At 48.2% G+C, this 20,562-nt stretch overlaps 2 protein-coding genes across 4 annotated transcripts in view; both read left to right on the forward strand.

The window, feature by feature from the left end:
• Positions 1 to 4,904, forward strand: part of NECTIN4 (nectin cell adhesion molecule 4) — a 36,452-nt gene extending 31,548 nt beyond the window's left edge. For both annotated transcript variants that reach the window (XM_089483530.1, XM_089483531.1), the window contains 4 exons: positions 120 to 267; positions 755 to 833; positions 1,780 to 1,941; positions 2,711 to 4,904. In XM_089483530.1, the coding sequence (XP_089339656.1) occupies positions 120 to 267; positions 755 to 833; positions 1,780 to 1,941; positions 2,711 to 2,998 (677 nt within the window). In that variant the 3' untranslated portion in view covers positions 2,999 to 4,904. The remainder of the gene's footprint in view (positions 1 to 119; positions 268 to 754; positions 834 to 1,779; positions 1,942 to 2,710) is intronic.
• A 5,397-nt stretch (positions 4,905 to 10,301) lies between these two features.
• On the forward strand, positions 10,302 to 20,139 carry ARHGAP30 (Rho GTPase activating protein 30). 2 transcript variants are annotated; one of them, XM_089483369.1, is made up of 12 exons: positions 10,302 to 10,548; positions 12,555 to 12,657; positions 12,768 to 12,912; positions 13,165 to 13,247; positions 13,418 to 13,525; positions 13,842 to 13,969; positions 14,115 to 14,283; positions 14,766 to 14,866; positions 14,965 to 15,042; positions 15,654 to 16,169; positions 16,370 to 16,617; positions 17,341 to 20,139. In XM_089483369.1, the coding sequence occupies exons 1-12, from the start codon at positions 10,452 to 10,454 to the stop codon at positions 19,606 to 19,608; spliced, it is 4,044 nt and encodes a 1,347-aa protein (XP_089339495.1). In that variant the 5' UTR covers positions 10,302 to 10,451; the 3' UTR covers positions 19,609 to 20,139. The 2 variants fall into 2 exon arrangements, with proteins under 2 accessions (XP_089339495.1, XP_089339494.1); XM_089483368.1 differs by having other exon boundaries at positions 10,379 to 10,548; positions 14,769 to 14,866.
• Positions 20,140 to 20,562: the final 423 nt, after the last annotated feature.

Genomic DNA, 20,562 nt, shown 5'->3' on the forward strand with positions numbered 1-20,562 from the left:
CAAACTTACTGGATCCTTAGTGGATCCATATTTGTGGTCTGTCATAGTCATGACCATGGCACCAGCTGAAGGATCTCTTTCTATCTTTCTCTCTTTCTTTCCTGCCGTCCCTCTTCCAGGGAACAAAGCCAAGCAGGTGGACGTGGTCTCCATCTCTATGATTGGAGCCGGCATCATCTCCGTGGTCCTTCTGGGTTTGCTGGTCCTGGTAGTCATCCTCATGACCTGCTACCACAAGCGGAAAACCAAGCGTATCACTGAGAAATAGTAAGCAATGCTGGAGGATGGACTTTCTTCTTCATCCTCATCATTTATTGTATTTGTACCCTGCTCTTTAGAAACGCTCTCAGAGCAGCTTACAAACTGTGAATTAGACAATTCCTTTGTTCCTTGTAACAAGAGACATTACGGAGGGATGTTGTTGCTTAGGTTCTTTTCTTGAACTTGCAAGATTTCTCCACTTGTACATTTGTTGCAGGGTCCCCCCCCCCACACACACACACATTTTGAGTCTTCTTTTTTTTTGGTGAAAATTTCACTTGCAAGGGTTTGTTTAAAAACACACAGACCCGACCAAATAATCCAGGGATCTTGACCCTCCCAAATGGGGGCCAGTATTGCAACTCCCAGCAGCCCCCTAACCAGTGCATCCCAAAGTGTGTGAAATGTTCTGCTCAGTCAAGCATCCTTGTCCACATATGAGAATATTTTTCTCCTTCTCTCTCGATTTCCCCTTTCTCTTTGCGTCTGACAGTGAAGAAGAGCTGACCCTGACTCGGGAGAACTCCATCCGGCGCCTCCATTCAAGCCACAGCACCGACACCCGGAACCAGGTGAGGATTGAGAGGTGGACGGATGCTTCTGTGGGTCAGAGCAAAGGAGATAAAATGGAAGAACCAGGAAAGGAAGGAGGGCAAGATGGGGTTGACGGAATTTATTACATTTAAGAAACCATAGAAGGGTCCCAAGGGTTATCTGATTCGACCCCCTTTCAGTGCAGGAATCCTTCTAAACATGGAGGCTCCATTGCTGTGGACAGATCTGCAACACCCTCTTTCTTATTTCCCCCCATGTCTTCCTTCCTCATGTGGGCTTGCTAAGCCCAGTGGTTTCCAAACAAGCAGCTGTTTTGGACTTCACTTCCCAGAAGCCCCAGTCCACATGATCAACAGCCAGGGATTCTGAGATCTGAAGTCCTAAATTATCAAGAGATAAAGACTGACAACCACAACGCTACGCCACGAAAGCCCTTCAGCACCCTCTAGAGGAAGCAGCTGAGGGAAATTGGGCAAATATCGTAAATATTGCATATGGATGTTGGTGGGCAAGTCACACACTCTTAGCCTCAGAGGATGGCAATGGCAAACCCACTCTGATGAAACTAACCAAGAAAACCCTATGGTAGGTTCAACCTAGGTTTGCCATCAGTCAAAACTGACTTGGAGACACACAGCATTAGCAAAAGTTGCAGAAGTGCTCAGTTCCAGTTTACTGGATATGGATATTACTAGGAAGTGCCCAATTCCAATTTCTGCAGATGTAAGACCACTCAAGAAGACATGCGCGCCCATGCACATCACCAGGTGTGGGTTGCCACCATCTTGTATCACCACCAGGTCCTGCTTCCTGTGGCATCTCAAGGGGTTCTCCCTAGATCTCAGGCCTGGGCTTCTGAACTCTTGGGACCTGGCAAACCTTTCCCAGCATAAATGCTTACAGAGAATGGTCAGCCTCGGGTTCTTGGTATCACTCCCTGGTTCTTTCTTGGTTGTTCCCCAGACGGAAGAGAACCTCCCCTTGAGGTCCGAGAGCCGTCAGGGCAGTTTTCGGGGTGACAGCCTGTGCCGGGAGAGCCTGCAGACAGACAGTCTGTGCCGGGACAGCCGGCAAGGGAGCTTCCGAGCCGACAGCCTCCGGGAAACCAGCCTGTGTTCGGTCATGGTAAGTTCTTGGCTCAGTGGAACCTGAGGACCTCAGGGGGACGCGCCTTGGGATCAGTGAGTTAGCAGTGCCAGGAGCCTCCTACTTGCCTTAATCCACCTCACATGCCCTAACATATGGGCAGCAGGCCCACATTTACCACCACTTCACCATCACCACATGTAACTGGCCACCTGAGAGGGTTCAACACCAGCCACACCAGCCAATGTCCCATCAGATCTGGGCTTGCTTCTTCTAGATCTGTTGGGACGCCAGGGGGAAAGGAGAAGGGAAGAAAGAGAAGGCTGGTATAATAATAATAATAATAATAATAATAATAATAATAATAATAATTTATTTTTACCCCACCTTTCCATAAATATGATCAAGGCATGAAAATTCAGGATGGGAAAGTAAAAGGGGGGTACTCTTCAAATCATAGAATCATAGAGTTGGAAGAGACCACAAGGGCCACCCAGTCCAACCCCTGCCATGCAGGAACTCTCAAAGCATACCCGACAGATCGCCATCCAGCCTCGGTTTAAAGACCTCCAAGGAGGGAGACAATAAGGGATTGCAAGCCACAGTAAGGGATTGCAAGCTGCACATCCTTTCCCCCGCTCTGTGCTCAGACTTGCCTGTCATCCACAGTTAGCAGATCCTGGGCCTACAATGACCCAGGAAAGCCCCCAAATGTGGTAAAAATCCCCCATATCCCCTAGAAGGCCTGCTGACTCTGGTGACCCAACCACTCCTCCTCTTTCTCTCTTTTCTCTCCCTACGACTGAAGGGCGAGGAAGCAGAAGGACGCAGCTACTCCACCTTGTCAACGGTGAGGGAAATCGAGACCCAGACGGAGCTTCCTCCTCCACCCCCAACTCCAGTCCAGGAAAACCAGACAGAGAAGGAGAACGAGGAGAAAGAGAAGGAGAAAGAAGAGGAGGAGGAACGAGAGCAGAGAGACGGGGAGAAGAACATCAAGCAGGCCATGACCCACTTCGTCCAGGAGAATGGCACGCTCCGGGCCAAGCCCACCACCAACGGCATTTACATCAATGGCCGGGGACACCTGGTGTGACGCTTGGACTCACCTTTCTCACCTTCCCAAGGAATTCCAGAACTCTGTTAGGAACCGAACCCTCCTTCCTGGCCGCTTGGTGGAACCTCCCTTTGATATGGGAGCAAGCGGCCTCCTCAAGAGCTCAAGGTCTTCTCCTCCTCCTTCTGAGCCACTTGCCTGCCTGGTTGCAACAGAATCCATAGACCTTGGAAACACTTCTTCTTCCTTAGGGGAACCAAGCCTTACCCGGGGCGAAGCAAGGACTGCCCTTGTCCTCCTCTATCCTCCCGGAGAAGAAAGCCAACATTGGTGGCATATGGATATAAGCTCAACAAGTAGCTCAGAAATCAGGGCGCATGGGGGGACTCCTTTTTGTGGGACAATGGTAATGCCTACCCTGTGTAGGTTTTTTTTTGTAGGGGGTTGTTATTATTTTGCAAGCAAACCAGAAAGGATTCAAGACCAGAGATTCATGAGTGCACAGCTCCCTTCAGCTGCAATCCCAACAACAACCAAGTCGGTTCTCTTGGCTCAGGGACAGAACTTTGTGTAACACTTGTGTCTTTTTTTATTGTTATTGTTACTATTGCTATTATTAATTCATTCATTGAAGTTGGTAGCCCTGTGCAGCTAAAAAACTCAAAAAGAGGGGCGGGGAAGAAAAGAAGAAAGTCACACGGGGTCAAGGCGCAAAATAAATACACGTGTTCGTTTTTTAAATTATGTATTATATATTGTTATTATTGTTGTTATTATTATTGTTATTGTTATGAACCTTGAAGAGGAAAGGACAACTCTGGTGCCTAAGAGACCTGATTTAGGATGGTTTTGGGCTACAGAAGCAACTCTTGGGAACGTTCTTGGACCCATGAATCTTCGGAGGAAATACAGAGGACTATGGAGGGGACACCCATGTGCCCAATGTGGGATCCTTGGGGACCACCACCCATCCTTATGACGATTCCTACAGGGATGATGAAGTGATGCACACCTTTTCCTCCCTCTTGTGGAAACACAACGCACATACCCAATGGTTCAATTTGCAAAGTGCACCAGAGGCTACTATATCCAACTTGGCAAATGCCACTCCTAGGCAGCTCAGCCTCTGTACAGACATTATGCCACCCATCTCAGCATTACAGAAGGTGGATTGTGCCAACCCCCCACCAAAAATGGACCACCTGGAATTCAATTGCAAACCAACAACCCTAAAAACTTATGTGTTCACCATTACTACCAGTGTTTTGCAGCCAAATCTGGATATTTCTCAAGAGAGGAGGAGACAGAAGGAAGCGTTTGCACCCATGAGATTGGAAATGGTGGATTAGAAGGACAGCTTTTCAGATTTATTCCTGGGTGATGGAAACAAGGGTATTGCAGTCATGGAACATGCATAGAACATGAAGGGTTTTGCACCATGTGTTTCTTGTCATTGTTTCTAGCAGGGCCATCAAAGGTTCAGAGAACATAGGTTTGCCAGCTCTTGGCTGCATGGATCCCAAAGGGATGAAAAGCCACAATGGGCTATCCTCCATCAACCAGGTGCTTTGCCCATAGAGTTTCATGTCCTCACCAGGCTCTAGGAGGGTTGACCACAGCTGCTGCTTGCTAGTTTGGAAAGGAAGAAGGAAAGACTATTCAGAGGAGGAAGAAGTGACTGGCTTGGGCTCCGAGGGGGAAAGGAAAGAGTGTGCTTTTCCTTCCACTTGGAGCCTAGAGCAGCTGCGTCTTCATCATCCAAATTGCCTTTTCCCTTCAGTAGTCAGCAGTTGTGTTATGGGGCTTGATATTTTTGGGAGCTGTTTGGGAGAGGGTCACCAAAAGCTAAAGAATACCCTTCATCCATGTGTGTCACTAACAGGAAACCTCGACAAGTGGAGATTGATCTGTGATGGCTTGTTGATTGGTCTGATGTTTTGCTAAAACTGAACGTGGGGGGGGGGGGTTGTGATGGGGGAGCCATTGGCTGAGATCCTGGTTCGGGGTTGGTGCCATAAGTCTCCACTGGTGGAGCTTTACGTCAGTTGTGTTGGGTAACCCTTGCATTGAATGGTGATGCTGGGCCATTGAATTGTTTATTCAAATGCACATGTGAGCATGGTATATCCCATGGCCAACAACTCCACAACTTTGTCCCCAAAGCAGGCATTGTACGTAAGGCATTGTGCACAAGTGTCCAAGCGCTTATGAAAAAGAATTTGCGCATGTGCGAGGCACCAAAAGGATCAGATCAGAAGGAGGAACCATGGCAGGTCAGGATTCAGTCCCTTTGTGTCTGAAAGCAAGACGTTCTTGTTGCATCTGATGTGCCAATGCTGGGCGCCTTCCCATATCCCTCAAGTCCTACAAGTGTTAGTTATGTGGTTGTTGTTGTTTAATGTGTAATGTTTTTTGTGCGTTGTTGTTGTTAACTGCTATCAAGTCAACTTTGACCTATGGCAACGTGATGAATGAGAGTCCTCCAAGTCCCCCATCTATGACCGCCATGGTCAGGTCCTGCAAGTCTGCAATGTATGGCCCCCGATGTTATAGTGGAGAGTGACTCTGCTCTGAGCTAGCTCTTGGCTAGCTCTTTTAAAGTTTGGGCTAAAACCCAGAGCAGATCCACTGCAGAGATGCTGGAATGGGAGCAACCATATCTGTCTCGTCTTGGTCTCTGATCTGTTGATGTCTGTCTTTGAATCCGTCTTTGCCTATTCTAATATATCTATCCATCTTTCTCCAAAAGGCTGCAATGACATGGATCAATTGAACGGAGGCAACAACAGGGACTACTCTATAAAATTAGGTTCAATGCCGCGTCAGAAATAGTACCTTCTTGCAGAGAGTCCAGGGAAGCGGTCGGTGGGCAAGAGAGTGTCGTGAGTTTTTCTTCTTTGGCGTTTGAAAGTGCAATTTAAAATACAGCCAGCCCTCCACATTTGCGGCTTTGACTTTTACGGCTTTGGTCTTTCACGGGTTTTATGTTCTCTCTAGGAATCTCTAGGTCCTTCCAGCGCAATTCTGATGGATGCTGGCCATAGAGTTGTGATGGAGGACCTAAAGATTCCTAGAGAAACCACTTCTCCAGTGTGATTCTATGGTCAGCTTCTAGTAAATGTTGACCAAAGAGTTGCGCTGGAGGACTTAGATATTCTTGGAGAGGTGTTCTCTCGGGTACAAAAAACAGTGGGGTTTTTAATTTGTGCTTTTCCCACTTTTGCAGGGATCCTGTGCCCCAAACCCCAACAAATGTAGAGGGCTCACTGGATTGCTTTGTGTTCGTTTTTCCAGCCAGTCATGCTCCGTTCTGGTTTGCTCTGTTCCCTTCCCAAACAGATGGGCTTTCCTTCTCCTTGCTCAATAGTTGGTGCCCAAATGAGCATGCCTAGGTTCATTTGGGGTTTTCCCTTCCCCTGCTTCCCCCCCTTTCTTCTAAATGTTCTTCACTACTTCTGTAAACATCAGAGTTCCTCTTAATCTCTTGGAAGAGAAGTTGGCTATGAAACCGTTTAAAGCTATAGATCTAAATCAGTTTAAGGGTGCATCCATGTTTTAGAAATAGTGCAGTTTGGCACCACTTTAAGTGCCGTCGCTCCATCCCATGGAATCCTGGGACTTGTCGTTTATACAGTCTTGAGGCTTCTCTGCCCAAGAGTGCTGGTGCCTCGTCATACTACAGATCCCAGGATTTTGTAAAACAGATACGAGTCTGTGAAGTTTTACCTTGCAATCCTATCCCGCAACTTCTATACTGACTCCCTGCAGGGACGTAGCCAAGGGGGGGGGGTTCTTGGCGTCCGGACCCCCCCTTCCATTAGAAAAATGAATGGTGTGCGCTGCTGCGCCGCTGCACCCAAGCCTCATTATAATGGTGGCACTTAGTCTGGACCCCCCCCTTCCTAAAATCCTGGCTACGTTCCCTGCTCCCTGGGAAGTGTCTCTCGAACTGCAGCCTTAAATTGACTTTCTTTCACCAGGTGAGAGCGCTTAATGCTATTGCAAGGAGGTAGCACCTTGCAGCAGCCCTCTTGGACTACAACTCCCATCATGCTTGGGCACTTGGGGATGAGGGGGGCTGTAGGACAACACGCAGCAGGATGGAGGACTGTGACAGCTTCATCCAGGGATACTCTGAGCAGAGTTTTAGGGAACTTTTTGGGGGAAACCAGACTCCAAAACAAACAGCCAAGTTGCTAGACCCTTTGATCTACCTCAAAGCGATAACAGAGAATTCGGGTGGTCCCAAATCTTTGCTGTGATTTTTCTCCATCGGTGGGCTGTTTGCGCTCCATCCCAGCCCAAAGAATGCCTTTTTCTCCTCCACATCCATCATGGTTCACAACCAGAATTGTTTGATTCCTTATTTCTACATCTTTTTAGCTGCATTATGTTTTGTTATTGCCGGCCGGAATCCTTTGCGGGTGTTGAGTCTTCATAAATAGAATTATACCTTTGGGAATTAGAATTGCGCAGTGGCACAACACCGATATCCAGTAGAAGGCAGCTGTTATGCTACTATGCAAGGGAGCCAGCAAAGTGACTGATGCACAATGGGACCAATGCACAAAAGGACCGATGCACTTCTTGACACTGGCTAGGGCATGCCGCTGTGTTGGTAGAGCTCTTGCCAGTGTCCTCTTATGCAACTTCACCATTCAGTAACCCTTTTTCTCAAGGGTCCAATTCACATGGGGACTGATGCACAAAGGGACCAGCGTGCATCACAACTCTCCCGTTGTGCATAACATCAGTCCCAATGAGCACTGGGCACCAATATGCATTGAGCATGCCTTCCGGTGTCCTGTTATGCATCTTTGCAATTCAGTAACCCTTTTTCTTAAGCACTTGATGCACATTGCAAAAGTCCTGATGTGTATTGGAAACCAATGTATGTTGGCACACTTGGTGTGCCATTACGCATCTTTTCAATTCAGTAACCACTTTTCTTAAGCGCTTGATGCTCAAGGGGACTGGTGCACATCACATCTGTCTTTATGCACATCACATCTGTCCCAATGAGCACCGAGCATCAATGTGCATCAGGCACACTTGTTGCTGTCCTGGTACGCATCTTCATAATTCAGTAGCCTGGTATAGGCAAAATTCCATTCTGTAAAAGGTCATATAGGAGTCCCACGGCTTTCTTTAAAAACAAAACATCCCAAATCATTCAGGGACAAGCCATAGAGTTTGCTCCTGGAAGCACCAGGTCTTTGTATGATCTGTAAATGTCTGTGTATATAAAAGTTCTAGCAGCGTGAGTGTGTTTGTCTACCTGTGTGTGTACATATATACATATAAATATAGAGAAAAACGTAATAGTGTCTTTTTGTGTATAGGAAGGGACATGGGGGGAGCGTGCCCTGTCTGGTGTACATGCACTGTTGGTTTTGTAAATAAAAATGACACCTTTTCCACCACAGAACTGTGTTGTCGCATTGGTTTGTAAATCCGGGCGAAAACCCTTTTTCATCATGGAATATGGTTCCCTGCATCAGACTGACTTTCATCCTGCAATATCTGGGCCCCAATCTTGCATGGTAGTTGTGTTGCACAAATCTCCTTGTACACAGAGCTACACACAGATTGTGCTACACAAACATTGTATCAAATGTGCAATTGAACGCATACCCATGTGCAGCTCTGCGTGCCATGGCACCCGGTGAGTAACGCCACTTCCATTACCTTATGGACATTAATATGGACATTCCTCATGCGACAAAAATGTTCAACCACTACCCTAAGGAAACTTAGGTGTAAATAAGATGCCACCACAATTCTGGTCATGGTTGATTTGTATCTCTAGGTTGAGCAGAAGAAGATGCTCATGGCATGACTGTTCCAGGAGATGTATCTTCTGTATGTATCTTGTATCTCAGGACCTGGCCCTGAATCTCTGGGTTTTCATGCACCAACTCCAGGCAGGAGACCAGGGTTCAAATTCTCCTTGTTAGGGCTCTTCTTTGGGGAAGAGACAAAGGCTGTGGGTGCAAATCCTCTTGATAGTGCAATGGACTTCATCAGAAGGACCAGAGTTGGAGAACCATTGTTCTACATGACAACCTTTCAGAGACGTAAAGGTGGTCTCCATAACACCTCTCAATCTTCTCATTTCCAGATCAAACATACCCAGCTTCCTTGTCTTTTGGACCTCTTTCCATCTCAGGTAATCTCATCACTGGGTTAAATATAACCAGCTCCAGTGGCATCACTAGGGCAGTAACATCACCCCAGGCTTGGAGCCACCAGGCAAATAGTCCCATAGGAGTAGATTGGGCCACCATGGAACAGAAAGGATCCAGTCTACTTGCCACTGATAGTTGGTGGACTAGGGCATCCAAAAGGACTGTCTGTGTCCCAGGATGATCCAATCTACCCACCTTGTTTGCAAGTCCTAAAGGGGGTCCATGACTTCGCCATGGCATGCTGATAGCATCCTAGCTGACCTCGTTGCTGCATCTGGGCAGGAGGACCTGGTCTGTCCCAGGATCTTCTGTCTATGAAAATCCAGGTCTACCTGTGGAGAGGTACAATGGTATACCCAACATTGGACACCAGGCATCCCTATTTGAGGTGTCGCCCAGCTTGGGCCACGCTTCGCACACATCCCTTGTGACATTCTTGCCCAGATCCTTCAATCGTTCTTCACAGCCCTTGGTTTCCAGATGTTCTTCCAGCTAAGGCAACCCACGGTTGACCACATCCTAGCTTGTCCATGTCCTTCTGATGCCCAGAAGAGGATGCACAATTCCACATGAGTTTGACCAAAGTAGAGCAGAGGAGTACTGTGACTTCCCATAATCTGGATGCGGATGTCCATTAGACGAACAACGAAGAGGTGAGGTCCTGTCTGTCTTTAGAGTCAGTCCATAGAGCCAGACACCTATCAAACAAGTGTGTGTTTGTGTGTGTGAGTGTCAAACAAATTATGAGAAGTGGTAAGAGAGAGAGAGAGATTCATGCGCAAGAGTTAGCTTTGTGGTTTGAAAGATGCTCAGTACGGGAAGTTGGGTTTGGAGTCAAAGCTGAACTCACTTCCTGTTGGGCGCTGGGCGAGAACAGAAGCGCAACGATTTTATTTCCCCAGACGCCAAGGCCCAGCACCCCAGAAGCTTTATAATCCTTTCTGTTTGTACCTTTCACCTTTCAGCAAGGCTGTCCAAGAGAGACGACTCCTTTTGGGGGAACCTGGAGATATTGGAGCTTCTGGGTCTTTTGGTGGACATCTTGCCAGTTTCATCCAGACCCTGGGCATGGACAGTCTATGCCAAAGAGACCAGCCATGGATTTAAGGAAGCTGAGGATCTCCGTCTCGGTGGATATCTGAACTACAGAGTTGTCCAAAAGCGTTGGGTGGACCGAGACCTCCATTTTGGAAAGATCCTCCAGTCCTGATGAACCTTGCGTTGTCTCAGGGACCATAGCTCCAAAGGTCGCTAGTTGGTTTGGAGGTCTTGTACCCTGGTCATCCTCACCCGTGTCGCTGGCCATGAAAGCCCGCCAGAAGGTGAAACGGAAGGGAGCAGCCAAGGATCGTGTCTTTGGGTGTGACCTGGTGGAACATCTCCAGCTATCTGGGCAGGAAGGTAGGCACTTTCCTTTTTGGAGGGTGGACTTTCCTAGGATCAACTGGACTTGGATGGATCAGAGAGAGGGCCAGATAAAACCCTTTGAGGGCCAGAAAGCTTCTCCCTTATAGGATGAGCAGGAGACCCATCTTATAAGGGATGTCCCTTATTTGGGGACCAGAAAGCGTGTCCCTTATTTTAAAGGATGTCCCTTACTTGAAGACTGGAAAGTGTGTCCCTTATGGGGCTGGCTGGTGAGCCTTGTTTTAAGTGATGTCCTTTATTTGGGGACCAGAAAGCATGTCCCTTATTTTAAGGAGTGTCTCTTATTTGAAAGCTTGGTCTTTATAGGACTGGATATTGACCCTTATTTTAAGGGATGTCCCTTAACTGATTCAACTAAATGCTTTAAAAATCCTGTATTTTTGAGCATGGTCTTTTTGCAAAGACAGAAATATGTGCATTGTGGAACTTATGAATGTGGACAATATATTGATTTTACAGGGAAATAAATGGCTAAGTGAACGGAAATCGATACTTCCGCTCGATATATTGGTGGAACTCAAATTTGTTCACAGCTATTTCAAAACCTTGCATGATGTGAATTTCGGCCGTCTCTTCTCGCTATTTTGGAAAGGCTAAAGCATTAGCCAGAGACTAATTGGTGCAAAGCAATTGTCCTTTATCCTCAGCTTACTTCAGCTCTTGCAAAATGAATTCAAAGTGCAGAAATAGTTTGCATTCTCAGCAAAGGGGAGAGGAGGTAGCAAACTGCATCCTTTGCTGGAGGTTTTTCTATGCAGGAAAACAGCATTTTCATGCGCAGGGAGTCATATTTCTGTGCAGCTCAAAACGTGGCTTTGGCCAAGGAGATGTGAGACGCGCAGGAAGTGAGCTGTGCGATGCAAAAGGTGGCAGGTTTTTGCAGCAAAGAAGAAGGTTGGTGGGTCTTCCTTCTTCCGCCAGGCGGATTTGGATGATTGCAACAAGGAGGCAATTGAGCAAGACTGAGGGAAGACACAACAAACTGCGACATTTGCAAGGCAGGATGGGGAGAGGACAGCAGATAAAAGGAAATAAAAGGACACAAATAAAAGAACACAATTCGTCTTCAACTGAGCGAATTACACCTCTCTAGGAATCTCCAGGTCCAGATGTTGCCAGAGGCTGATCATAGAGTCATGCATTTTTAATGTTTTGGAGTGTTTCAACTTCGACTGTTTTTAGATTTGTTAGCCACTTGTAGTGGGAGGAAGGACGGATATAACTAAACATAATAATAATAATAATAATAATAATAATAATAATAATAATAATTTTCCAGTGCAACTCTATGGTCAGCCTCTGGCAGAGTTGTGCTGGAGGACCTAGAGAGGACAATACTAATCAAAACCGCAAATCATCCAATCCGCAAAAGTCAAAGCCATAAATGTGGAGGACCGACTGTACAGAAGCAGACCTTCCTAGGTCTGCATTAAACAAAAACCATCGGCATTGTCGACAACGCTCTCCAAAATGCAACACCACAAAGTGTTAGCAAGACACAGTATTAGGAGATATATGCGCCTTGTGGCAACCACAAAACACTGCTTTCTTTTTCTGCTGCGTCGTTTCCTTTCGCTTCCTGTCTCTTATTCGGAAACGAAATTGTTAGGGGACTCCACCCAGTGAAAAAAGAGACCCTGGTCCACTGTATGTGTATGTATGTGTTTGTGTATCACACATGGAGGAAGTTCCTCTCACTTGCAAGCCTCTGTAGCCTTCTCTGCTAAAGAAATGACAAATCCCAAAATCTGCAGGATGGAGCCATGGCAGGAGACTTGAACCCGGTCTCCCCAAGTCCTAGTCCACCATTCAAATCATAGCACCATGGTGGACTGCATAAAATTCTTTATGCAGTAAGGTGCCCTTCCCAGACTACAAATCCCCAAATTAGGATGGCATCACCACCATTCAAGCAGACCAGACTCCTAGCCTGTTGAAAGAGCCTGGCACTTTCTGGACTGACTCTCCATTGAATCCAGTCCCTCAGGTTCTGAAGAGTTGCACCGAGTTCGTGGAATGCCATGGGATCGTGGACGGGATCTACCGGCTCTCTGGCGTCTCATCGAACATCCAGAAACTAAGGTAAGGACTCAATGGGGAGACATTCTTGGCTATGAGCAATGCCAGCCCAGGTGGCCCCTTTCTGCCTCTGTGGGTCAGCTGTCCCTCAGAAAGGCCCATCATTCTTGCAGGCTTGAGTTCGACACAGACCGGACCCCCGACCTCAACAAGGATGTGTATCTCCAGGACATCCATTGCGTCAGCTCCCTCTGCAAAGCCTACTTTCGGGAGCTGCCAAACCCTCTCCTCACCTATCAGTTGTATGATAAGTTTGCGGTGAGTAGGGCCCTGGTAAAGGACTAGGACCTATGATCCCAAGGAACATCGGAATGTGGTCCAGGTGGCAAAAGTTATGGATGAACATTGGACACTGCTTCGACTGCCATGGCTCCATACTACGGACGCCTGGGATTTGCAGCTCTTCTGCACTTCTGACACTGCTTTAACTGTAAATAAATAAATAAAACTGTCATGGTTCCATGACAAGTAAAAATGGTGCATTGATGTATCTCCTTCCTCTTTGACCAGGACGCTGTGGCCATCCAGATGGAAGAAGGACGGCTTGAGAAGATCAAGGAGGTGCTGAAGGAGCTGCCGGCACCGCACTACAGGTAGCTGCAAGACCCCAAAAGCCTCCAATGCCCATTGCGCAGGGATGCACACCTCACCTGGATGTCAGTACATAGTCTGTTTCCTTCCATCCTTCCTTCCTTCCTTCCTTTCTTCCTTCCTTCCTTCCTTCCTTCCTTCCTTCCTTCCTTCCTCTGCTCTGTTCTTCCAGGACGTTGGAGTTCCTGATGAAGCATTTGGTCCGCATGGGATCATTCAGCTCCCAGACCAACATGCATGTCCGAAACCTGGCCATCGTCTGGGCACCCAACCTGCTCAGGTGAGAACCTCGGCAACCATCACCCTTAAAAACCAGCCCCGTGTCGTATTTTCTGCCCAAGTATTATTTTCGGCACAGAAAGTGCCCTTTCCTGCACAGAAATGGCTATTTCTTCTGCAAAACCACCTGTGGGGCAGAGCAAAGGTAAGGATCTGTAAGGAGTAGAAAGTGCCATCCACTTGATCCAGGATCCCAGCTGATATTTAAGAGAGAGAGAGAGAGAAGAAGGTCAGTCCAAGAAGTCAGCAAGGAGGAGTGTCAATGGCTTCCAAAACCCATGTGTTTGCTTCTGACCCTACAACCTCTGTCTTCTCAGGTCAAAGGACATCGAAGCGTCCGGGTTCAATGGCACCGCAGCCTTCATGGAAGTCCGCATCCAGTCCATTGTGGTGGAGTTCATCCTCACCCATGTGGAGCAGATCTTTGGAGATGCTCCTCTCCGAGGTAGGTCACCCTGTCTCTTTCCCCTATTTATGGACACCAAAGCAGATCATATTCCTTACCGGAGAGTAAGCCCCACTCAAAATTCACCTATAATTTGATCCTTAAAGAGGGATGACTAAGAACCCACCTGTTTCTCCATGAACAGGAGGCACCCGTGAGTCTCTCCGGAAGTCCCTTCTGCTCATGGGGTCACCGGTTCCCCTTCCGGACGATAAATGCTGCTTTTCATACAACGTCCCGGCCATGCTGAACCAAGGAGACGGCCCGCCACAGATGCGCCCATATCACACCATCATTGAGCTCACCGACAGCAAGTGCGCACCTTCCACCCTTTTCTCTTCCTTCTCCTCCTCTGTTGGTGAATCATAGCATTGCATTTGGTCCAGATGTTGTGGTTGTTGTCCTTAGTTCAGATGGTATGGAAGGGTATTCATGCAGGTGCGTCCTTCCTCCTTCTGGCCGTGTGGATACTGAGAGATTCGGTCCAGGAAATAATGGAATGTAAAGTTTATTTTGTGGCCCATTTAAGCCGGACAAAGGTTGTTTCAGAGGGTGCATCTACACCATAGAAATGATGCCATTTGACACCACTTTAAGTGTTATAGCTCCATCCTCTGGAATTCTGGAATTGGTGGTTTCGCACGGTTTTTAGCCTTCTCTGCCAAAGCGTGCATCACAAAACCGCAAATCCCAGGACTTCTTTAGGACGGAGCCGTGACAGTCAAAGCGGTGCCAAACCAGCATCATGATCTCTGCAGTGCAGATGCCCCCTGAGATCCATTTTCATTCTTCACAGAAGGAAGGGCTCCCTTAAGGGAAAGAAATGGAGGTCGATCTTCAACCTCGGCCGTTACAGCCAAGACGCCAAGCGGAGGTTTCTCAAACCGGAGGACAAAGGTAAGGAGGAACAAAATGTTGCTTTGCAGCTTGGGAAATGAGAGGGAGACTGCAGGTCCCAGAATCCTGGAATCAGCAGAGCCACTTTTCTGTTTCAGATGACAAAACTGGGAAGCTGCGACTGCGGCCAGCAAAAAGCATGGATTCCCTCAGCTCTGTGCCATGCGCCGGAGATGGTAAGTGGGGAAATATATTGACGGTCATTTAGGTTCCCTGCTAAGGGATGCATCTTCTTTCTGGTTATGGTCCTCTAAGGGAACGGAAAAAGGACAGGTGGAAGGATTCAGTTTAAGGGGTCTTAATCTTTCTTGTCCTCTAGCCCTCCTCTTCTCTTCTTCCACCACCTTCTCCTCTTTCCCTCATCCTCTGAATAAGAAATTTTGTAAAACCCTTGGATAAAGATGTCCCTAAATCGGTGCCTCACCAAACCACAAATCCCAGCATCCTGTAGGATGGAGCCATGGTAATTAAAGCGGTGCCAAAATGCATTATTTCTACAGTGTAGATACACCCTCAGTGTGAACCTCAATGCAGTGGTTCCCAAACTTTCCTCCTGCAGGTATTTTGGACTTCACCTCTCAGGAGCCTTAAAGCTTTGCCAATAGCTAGGACTTCCAGATGTTTTGAGTCCAAAACATCTGGATGGCCAAAGTTTGGGAACCAGTGGATTAGACAGTCCAGGTCCTTCAAGTTCAGACTAAAGTTTGGGACAGGTTCTTTCTGTCTCCTCCACCTGCCTTGGAGAAGGTTGGTTTCTCTATGACCTGCTTCTCTTCTTTGGCTGCAGATGAGGCTCTGCTGGGGAGGAAGAAGTCCCAGAAGAAGCTGCTGACCCTCGGGCGCGAGAGCTTTGACGGCCCGGCTTCCCTCGACAGCAGCTTCGTCCTGGAGTCTGAAGATTACCCAGGCAAGATGAAAATGGAGGAAGCCCAGGGCAAGTCAGAGGATGAAGCCACGGCCAAGTCGGAGCCCACCACTCCCAAGTCCAGCCGGTCCAGTCTGGTCGGGGGTCCGAGCCCTCAAGGTCGTTCCCCCAAGAGCGGGCGAAGCCGAGCGGAGAAATGCGTCGGGGTCCACATCTCCGGGCCCTTCTCTGTCACGGTTCCCTTCCACATCACGTCCAACTTGACCTTGTCCCGGCTGACCCGGGGCCTGGAGTGTCCGGCCTTGAGCCACTGCACCGTGGAGAAAGAGGCTCTGGAGGAGATGTCCAGCCCCAAAGGAGAGGATGAGTCTGCCAAGGAAGGGGAAACTGAGGCAAGGCTGATGTTTATGGCCGCCGCCGACCAGGGAGAGCCTGCAGGTGAGTAAACCAGCAAATGGCCATTGGTTGAAAGGCTGTAGTCTCCTTTATGATACATAGTGGACAAGGAAACTCACTGCAGTCTTGGCCATTTTACAGAGTATGAGGCAGACACTTGTTGGCCAGAAAAAGTGGGTCTTATGAGGGTGCTAGTCCCTGCTGTGAAGCCCTGACTTATCAGGCCTTTGTCTCTATTGCAGCAGAAACAAACACGGAGGACTCACCTGACTTGGAGGAGAACCGGATGTCTCTGGAGGTCCAGGACTCCTTCTCGTTCCTGGACAACCAAGATGCCTGGCTGGGCAACAGCCCTGAGGAGGAACAGCAGCCCCAGAAAAATCCCAGTAGGGTCCCCAATATCACAGAGTATGGCCTGGACACTTGCCCCTTCATGGAAGATGACATGGGGACCGGGTTCATGAACGAAATCATTGGAGGTGGGATGCAGGTAAGTCCTACATGTCTTGCTTCTAAACCCCCAGATCTCTACTAGTGGTTCTCTCCTAAGTCCTATAGCATTTAAAGTGGTGTCAAACCCCATTATTTCTACAAGGTAGATGTACCCTTAGGCAGAGTTTCATCCGTAGATGTTTCTTTCCTGGGTCATTTTACCAATGGTTTTGTTGGGGCCATAGTCCTTGAGGAAATGTAGTCTTTCATAGAATCATAGAGTTGGCAGAGACCACAAGGGCCATCCAGTCCAACCCCAGTCTGCCATGCAGGAACTCTCCATCAAAGCATCCCCTCTTCCAAGGTTTCTTTTATCATCAACATATTGTGTGTGGATTGTGGAATGGCATTGGGATCAGATTGCACAATGAGTACAAGTCACCGAAAAATAAGTCATCTCTTGACATCTGTAAGTGAACATTGACCATAGCCATGCTGGAGGACCTAGTCTATGCATCCATAGGTCTTCCAGTGCAATTCTATGGTCAGCATCTGGCAGAAATTGGCCATAAAGTCACTATGGAGGACCTACAGGTCCCTAGAAAAGTCCTATTGCAGGTAAAAAGTAATAATGGCATGCTTATATTCTTTTGCCCTGAAGCCCCATGAAAGTTGAGGGCTGGCTGTCTTTAGCAACCTCCCAATGTAGTTCAGATGAAGCTTGGGTCCTGCAGACATGGTGTAACACTCCTCTTCTTCTCTTTTGTCCCTTTGCTACTAGCTGGACATGTATTCTTCTCTGCCGCCCCTGAATTACCTGTCCATTGAGGAGTGCATGAATGAACATTCAGAAGAGGAAGACGACCAGTATTATCTAGCCTTGGGCTGCATCGATAGCGAAGCGTCGGCGAAGGAGGTTGACTCTGAGGAGGTCTACCTGAGTGCTTTTGATGATCTCAGCCCTTTGGCCAATGAAGTGGAGCCTCTCCAGACGTCTGACAAACTTCACAACCCTGATGCCTCTTTGCCAAAAAGCACACAGGAAGACCAACCCACCGCTGTGGCTGGAGGCACAACCCCCAAAGATTCAACCAATCCCCATTTATTTGAAGCTGGAATGAAGGCTCAGTCGGGGGGCCCACCATCTCATGATTCAGGAATAGCTGATTTGCATCCGTATCCCAAATCAGTTGATCCAGCTGATGAAGACTTGGGCGTTTTGTCAGTCCATCTTCCAGAATTGGACAATCCACCTGAGAAAGAGTTGGGCATCTCCCCAAATCCTAGTAGGCATTTCAGTGCATTGGAAGCATGCCTGAAGGAAGAAGCAGAGGCTGCTAAAGAAGAGCCTGGGTTGTTGTTGGAAGCAGAAGGAACAGCCAGTGGAAATGGAGACAACTCACAGATGACCCCCAACCACCCTGACCAAGCCCCAGAAGAAAACCCACCAAGACCTCTGGATCTGAAGTATGAGAACCAAGTGGCTCCAGCAAGCCTTGAAGATGAGTGGAGTTGGCAACTGGAACCTCCAAACTTGTTGGAAGTTGACCACGCTCAGTGGCCTCCTTGTGTTCCCAGCATGGAGATGGACAGTCCCATTCCAGAGGTCATTGGGATATCTGACGACCGCATAGATTGTGAGCTCCTGCTTCAAGAGACAGAGCTATTGTGGGGTAGAGAGATTCATCCTCAAATGGTCAGAGGCCCTTTGCTCCTGGAAGATCTCACCTGTCTTGATGGTCATCCTTCATCCTTGCTGGGTACTAGTTCTGACAAAGAGTCTTCTGAGAGATCCACTATGCTGGCTTCAGGGTTGAGAGCACCTAGTCCTGAGCAGCCACCTTCAGAGGTTTCCTTACTCAGTGATTCCACAGAACCTGACATTTCAACACTCCAGGCTTGTCCTCCCAAGAACCTTCCAGAAAGCCTTCTTCCAGCACCTCAGGTGGAAAGTCCAAAGGCCTCCGAGGATGAACCTTCTGATGGAAGTGTCCACATGAAGCTGACCTCCAGCTCCGTCCAAGTGCAGCAGGTGAAGTCTTTCCCTGTCATACCACCCAAGCCTCAATTTGCTAAGATCCCTCCTTCCTTGACCCCAAGGATCCCCGCCAAAGACGTTCCCAAGCTGTCCATCCCATCTCCAACAAATGACGGGATTGGGATGAAGGAGAGGTCTAAAGAAGGCTCTTCTCTGCCCAGGTCCCTTCGCCCTGCCAGCTTGGACACTTACTACAGCAGCAATACAGGGAGCAACAAAGTCCTTCTAGAATTATCCAAGATGCCCAACTCTTTGGAGGCCGGATGCAGCGACCCTGGAGTCCTTCAAGCGCAGCGGAACTCCATGCCGGTGAGTTTCGAGAAATACAGCAGAGATTTGGAGATCAGGGAAGGAAGTAACTCACACGATCTCCCCTCTTTCTCCCCACCGCTGGAGAAAGACAACCTTCACCCAAAGAGCAATGAGCCTGGAAAGGATGACCTCCACCTTATGAAGTGCTCCCTGCCAGAGAGTTTGGAGAGATATGGGAAAAGTGAGCTGTCCCCAAGGCAGCTCCACCCAGAAGGTCTTGGTTCTCTGATGAAACAGGCCCCACTGACGCAAAGATGGAGCAACTGGCGCAATGGGGGCAGCATGTCTTTTGATGAGGCTGTGGCTCTCGCCAAGGAGAGGCACGGAGGCCAGGCTCCCATGCGGAGGATGAAGACCTATTGCTGCGGAGATGCGGAGGAGCGTCACAGCCTGGCCAGAGCGGAGACGCCGCCCCCACATTGCAGACCTGCTCTCAAGCCTTTGGGGCAGCGACCCTTGAGACCCCAGAGCTGCGCAGCTCCGGCCACGGCCCTTGAGGGCCACGTTTGGGGGAAGCCGCTTCTCAGTCCAGTGTCGCTGGACGTCACTCCGGAAAGTCCGCTCTCGCCAAGCCAGGAGAAAGCGCTGTTCGGCCCTCAAGATTTCCCTCCAAGGAGCAGACTGAGTTTGTCAAAACTGGGGCGCCGGTTGTCTCTGTCGGAAGAGGTGTCTTGCCTGGAGCCCCCAGAGAGGAGGTGACTGGTTTGGTTTCCGAAATGGCCACCCAACCCGATATCAGCATCGATGCGCATGTGTGTTACGTGTGTCCTTTCTATGGGCCTTTCCAGCTCAGGATTAGACCAGGTCCTGAGGTTTTGGAGGCCAAAACCTGAGACTTGGGAGACTTGGGGGTCTGGTTTTGGGGATGTCATTGTCATCCAACACCTTAAGCATCAACCATAGCTACCAAGAGTATGGCATTCAGTCAAAAAATAGCAAATCTAATAAATGAAGGGAAATACATATGCATACCTGGAATGATGTCCCGTTTCAAAAATGCCAGCACATACATACATACATACATACATACATATTCGTGTAAAGAAATAAATACTGTACTGGATTTCTGAACCTGTTGACAACGTCTTAACAGTGACAGCATTGCAGGACTCCCAGGGTAATTAATTTCTGCTTAATCTGAGATTAATTGGCCAGATGCTCTCCCACAACGTCGGCCTATTCAACATGGAAAAACAGCCTTTGACTCAAGGTATTCAATAAAATGCCAGGATTCGGTTCTTTCGGCTTCAGTGTGTGTGTTAAATTCAGGTAATAGATGTCAGATCCAGCCACGGTCAGAGTTACACAAATTATTTCATAAAGAGCAAGTGGGCAGAACATATTGTAATGAACAGAAATAACATTTCTGACCTTGCGCCGCACATTTTAGTGCAAATATTAAGACGCAAACGGTGTTCAATCCCGCAAGTATTGCAGAGTGTCATGCGCCAAGCCTGCTTCAAAGAGGGCCATGACATACAGCTGTTATATGCTGTAGCATCTAAAAAGCCAGATGTTAAATTCATACATACAATGGTTTATTTGGATGATTTTTTGAAGCGATTTCCCTGTGAAATGTATCTCAACATCCAGAGAGTCTCCATATTTCAGTGCCTTCTTCCTAGGCAGTGGCTTTGGCTTCAGGTAGAGGAA

The sequence above is a fragment of the Sceloporus occidentalis genome, unplaced genomic scaffold (genome assembly GCF_023333645.1).
Source record: "Sceloporus occidentalis isolate IW3139 unplaced genomic scaffold, rSceOcc1.0.p SCAF_20, whole genome shotgun sequence".
In the NCBI taxonomy this organism is placed as follows: domain Eukaryota; kingdom Metazoa; phylum Chordata; class Lepidosauria; order Squamata; family Phrynosomatidae; genus Sceloporus; species Sceloporus occidentalis.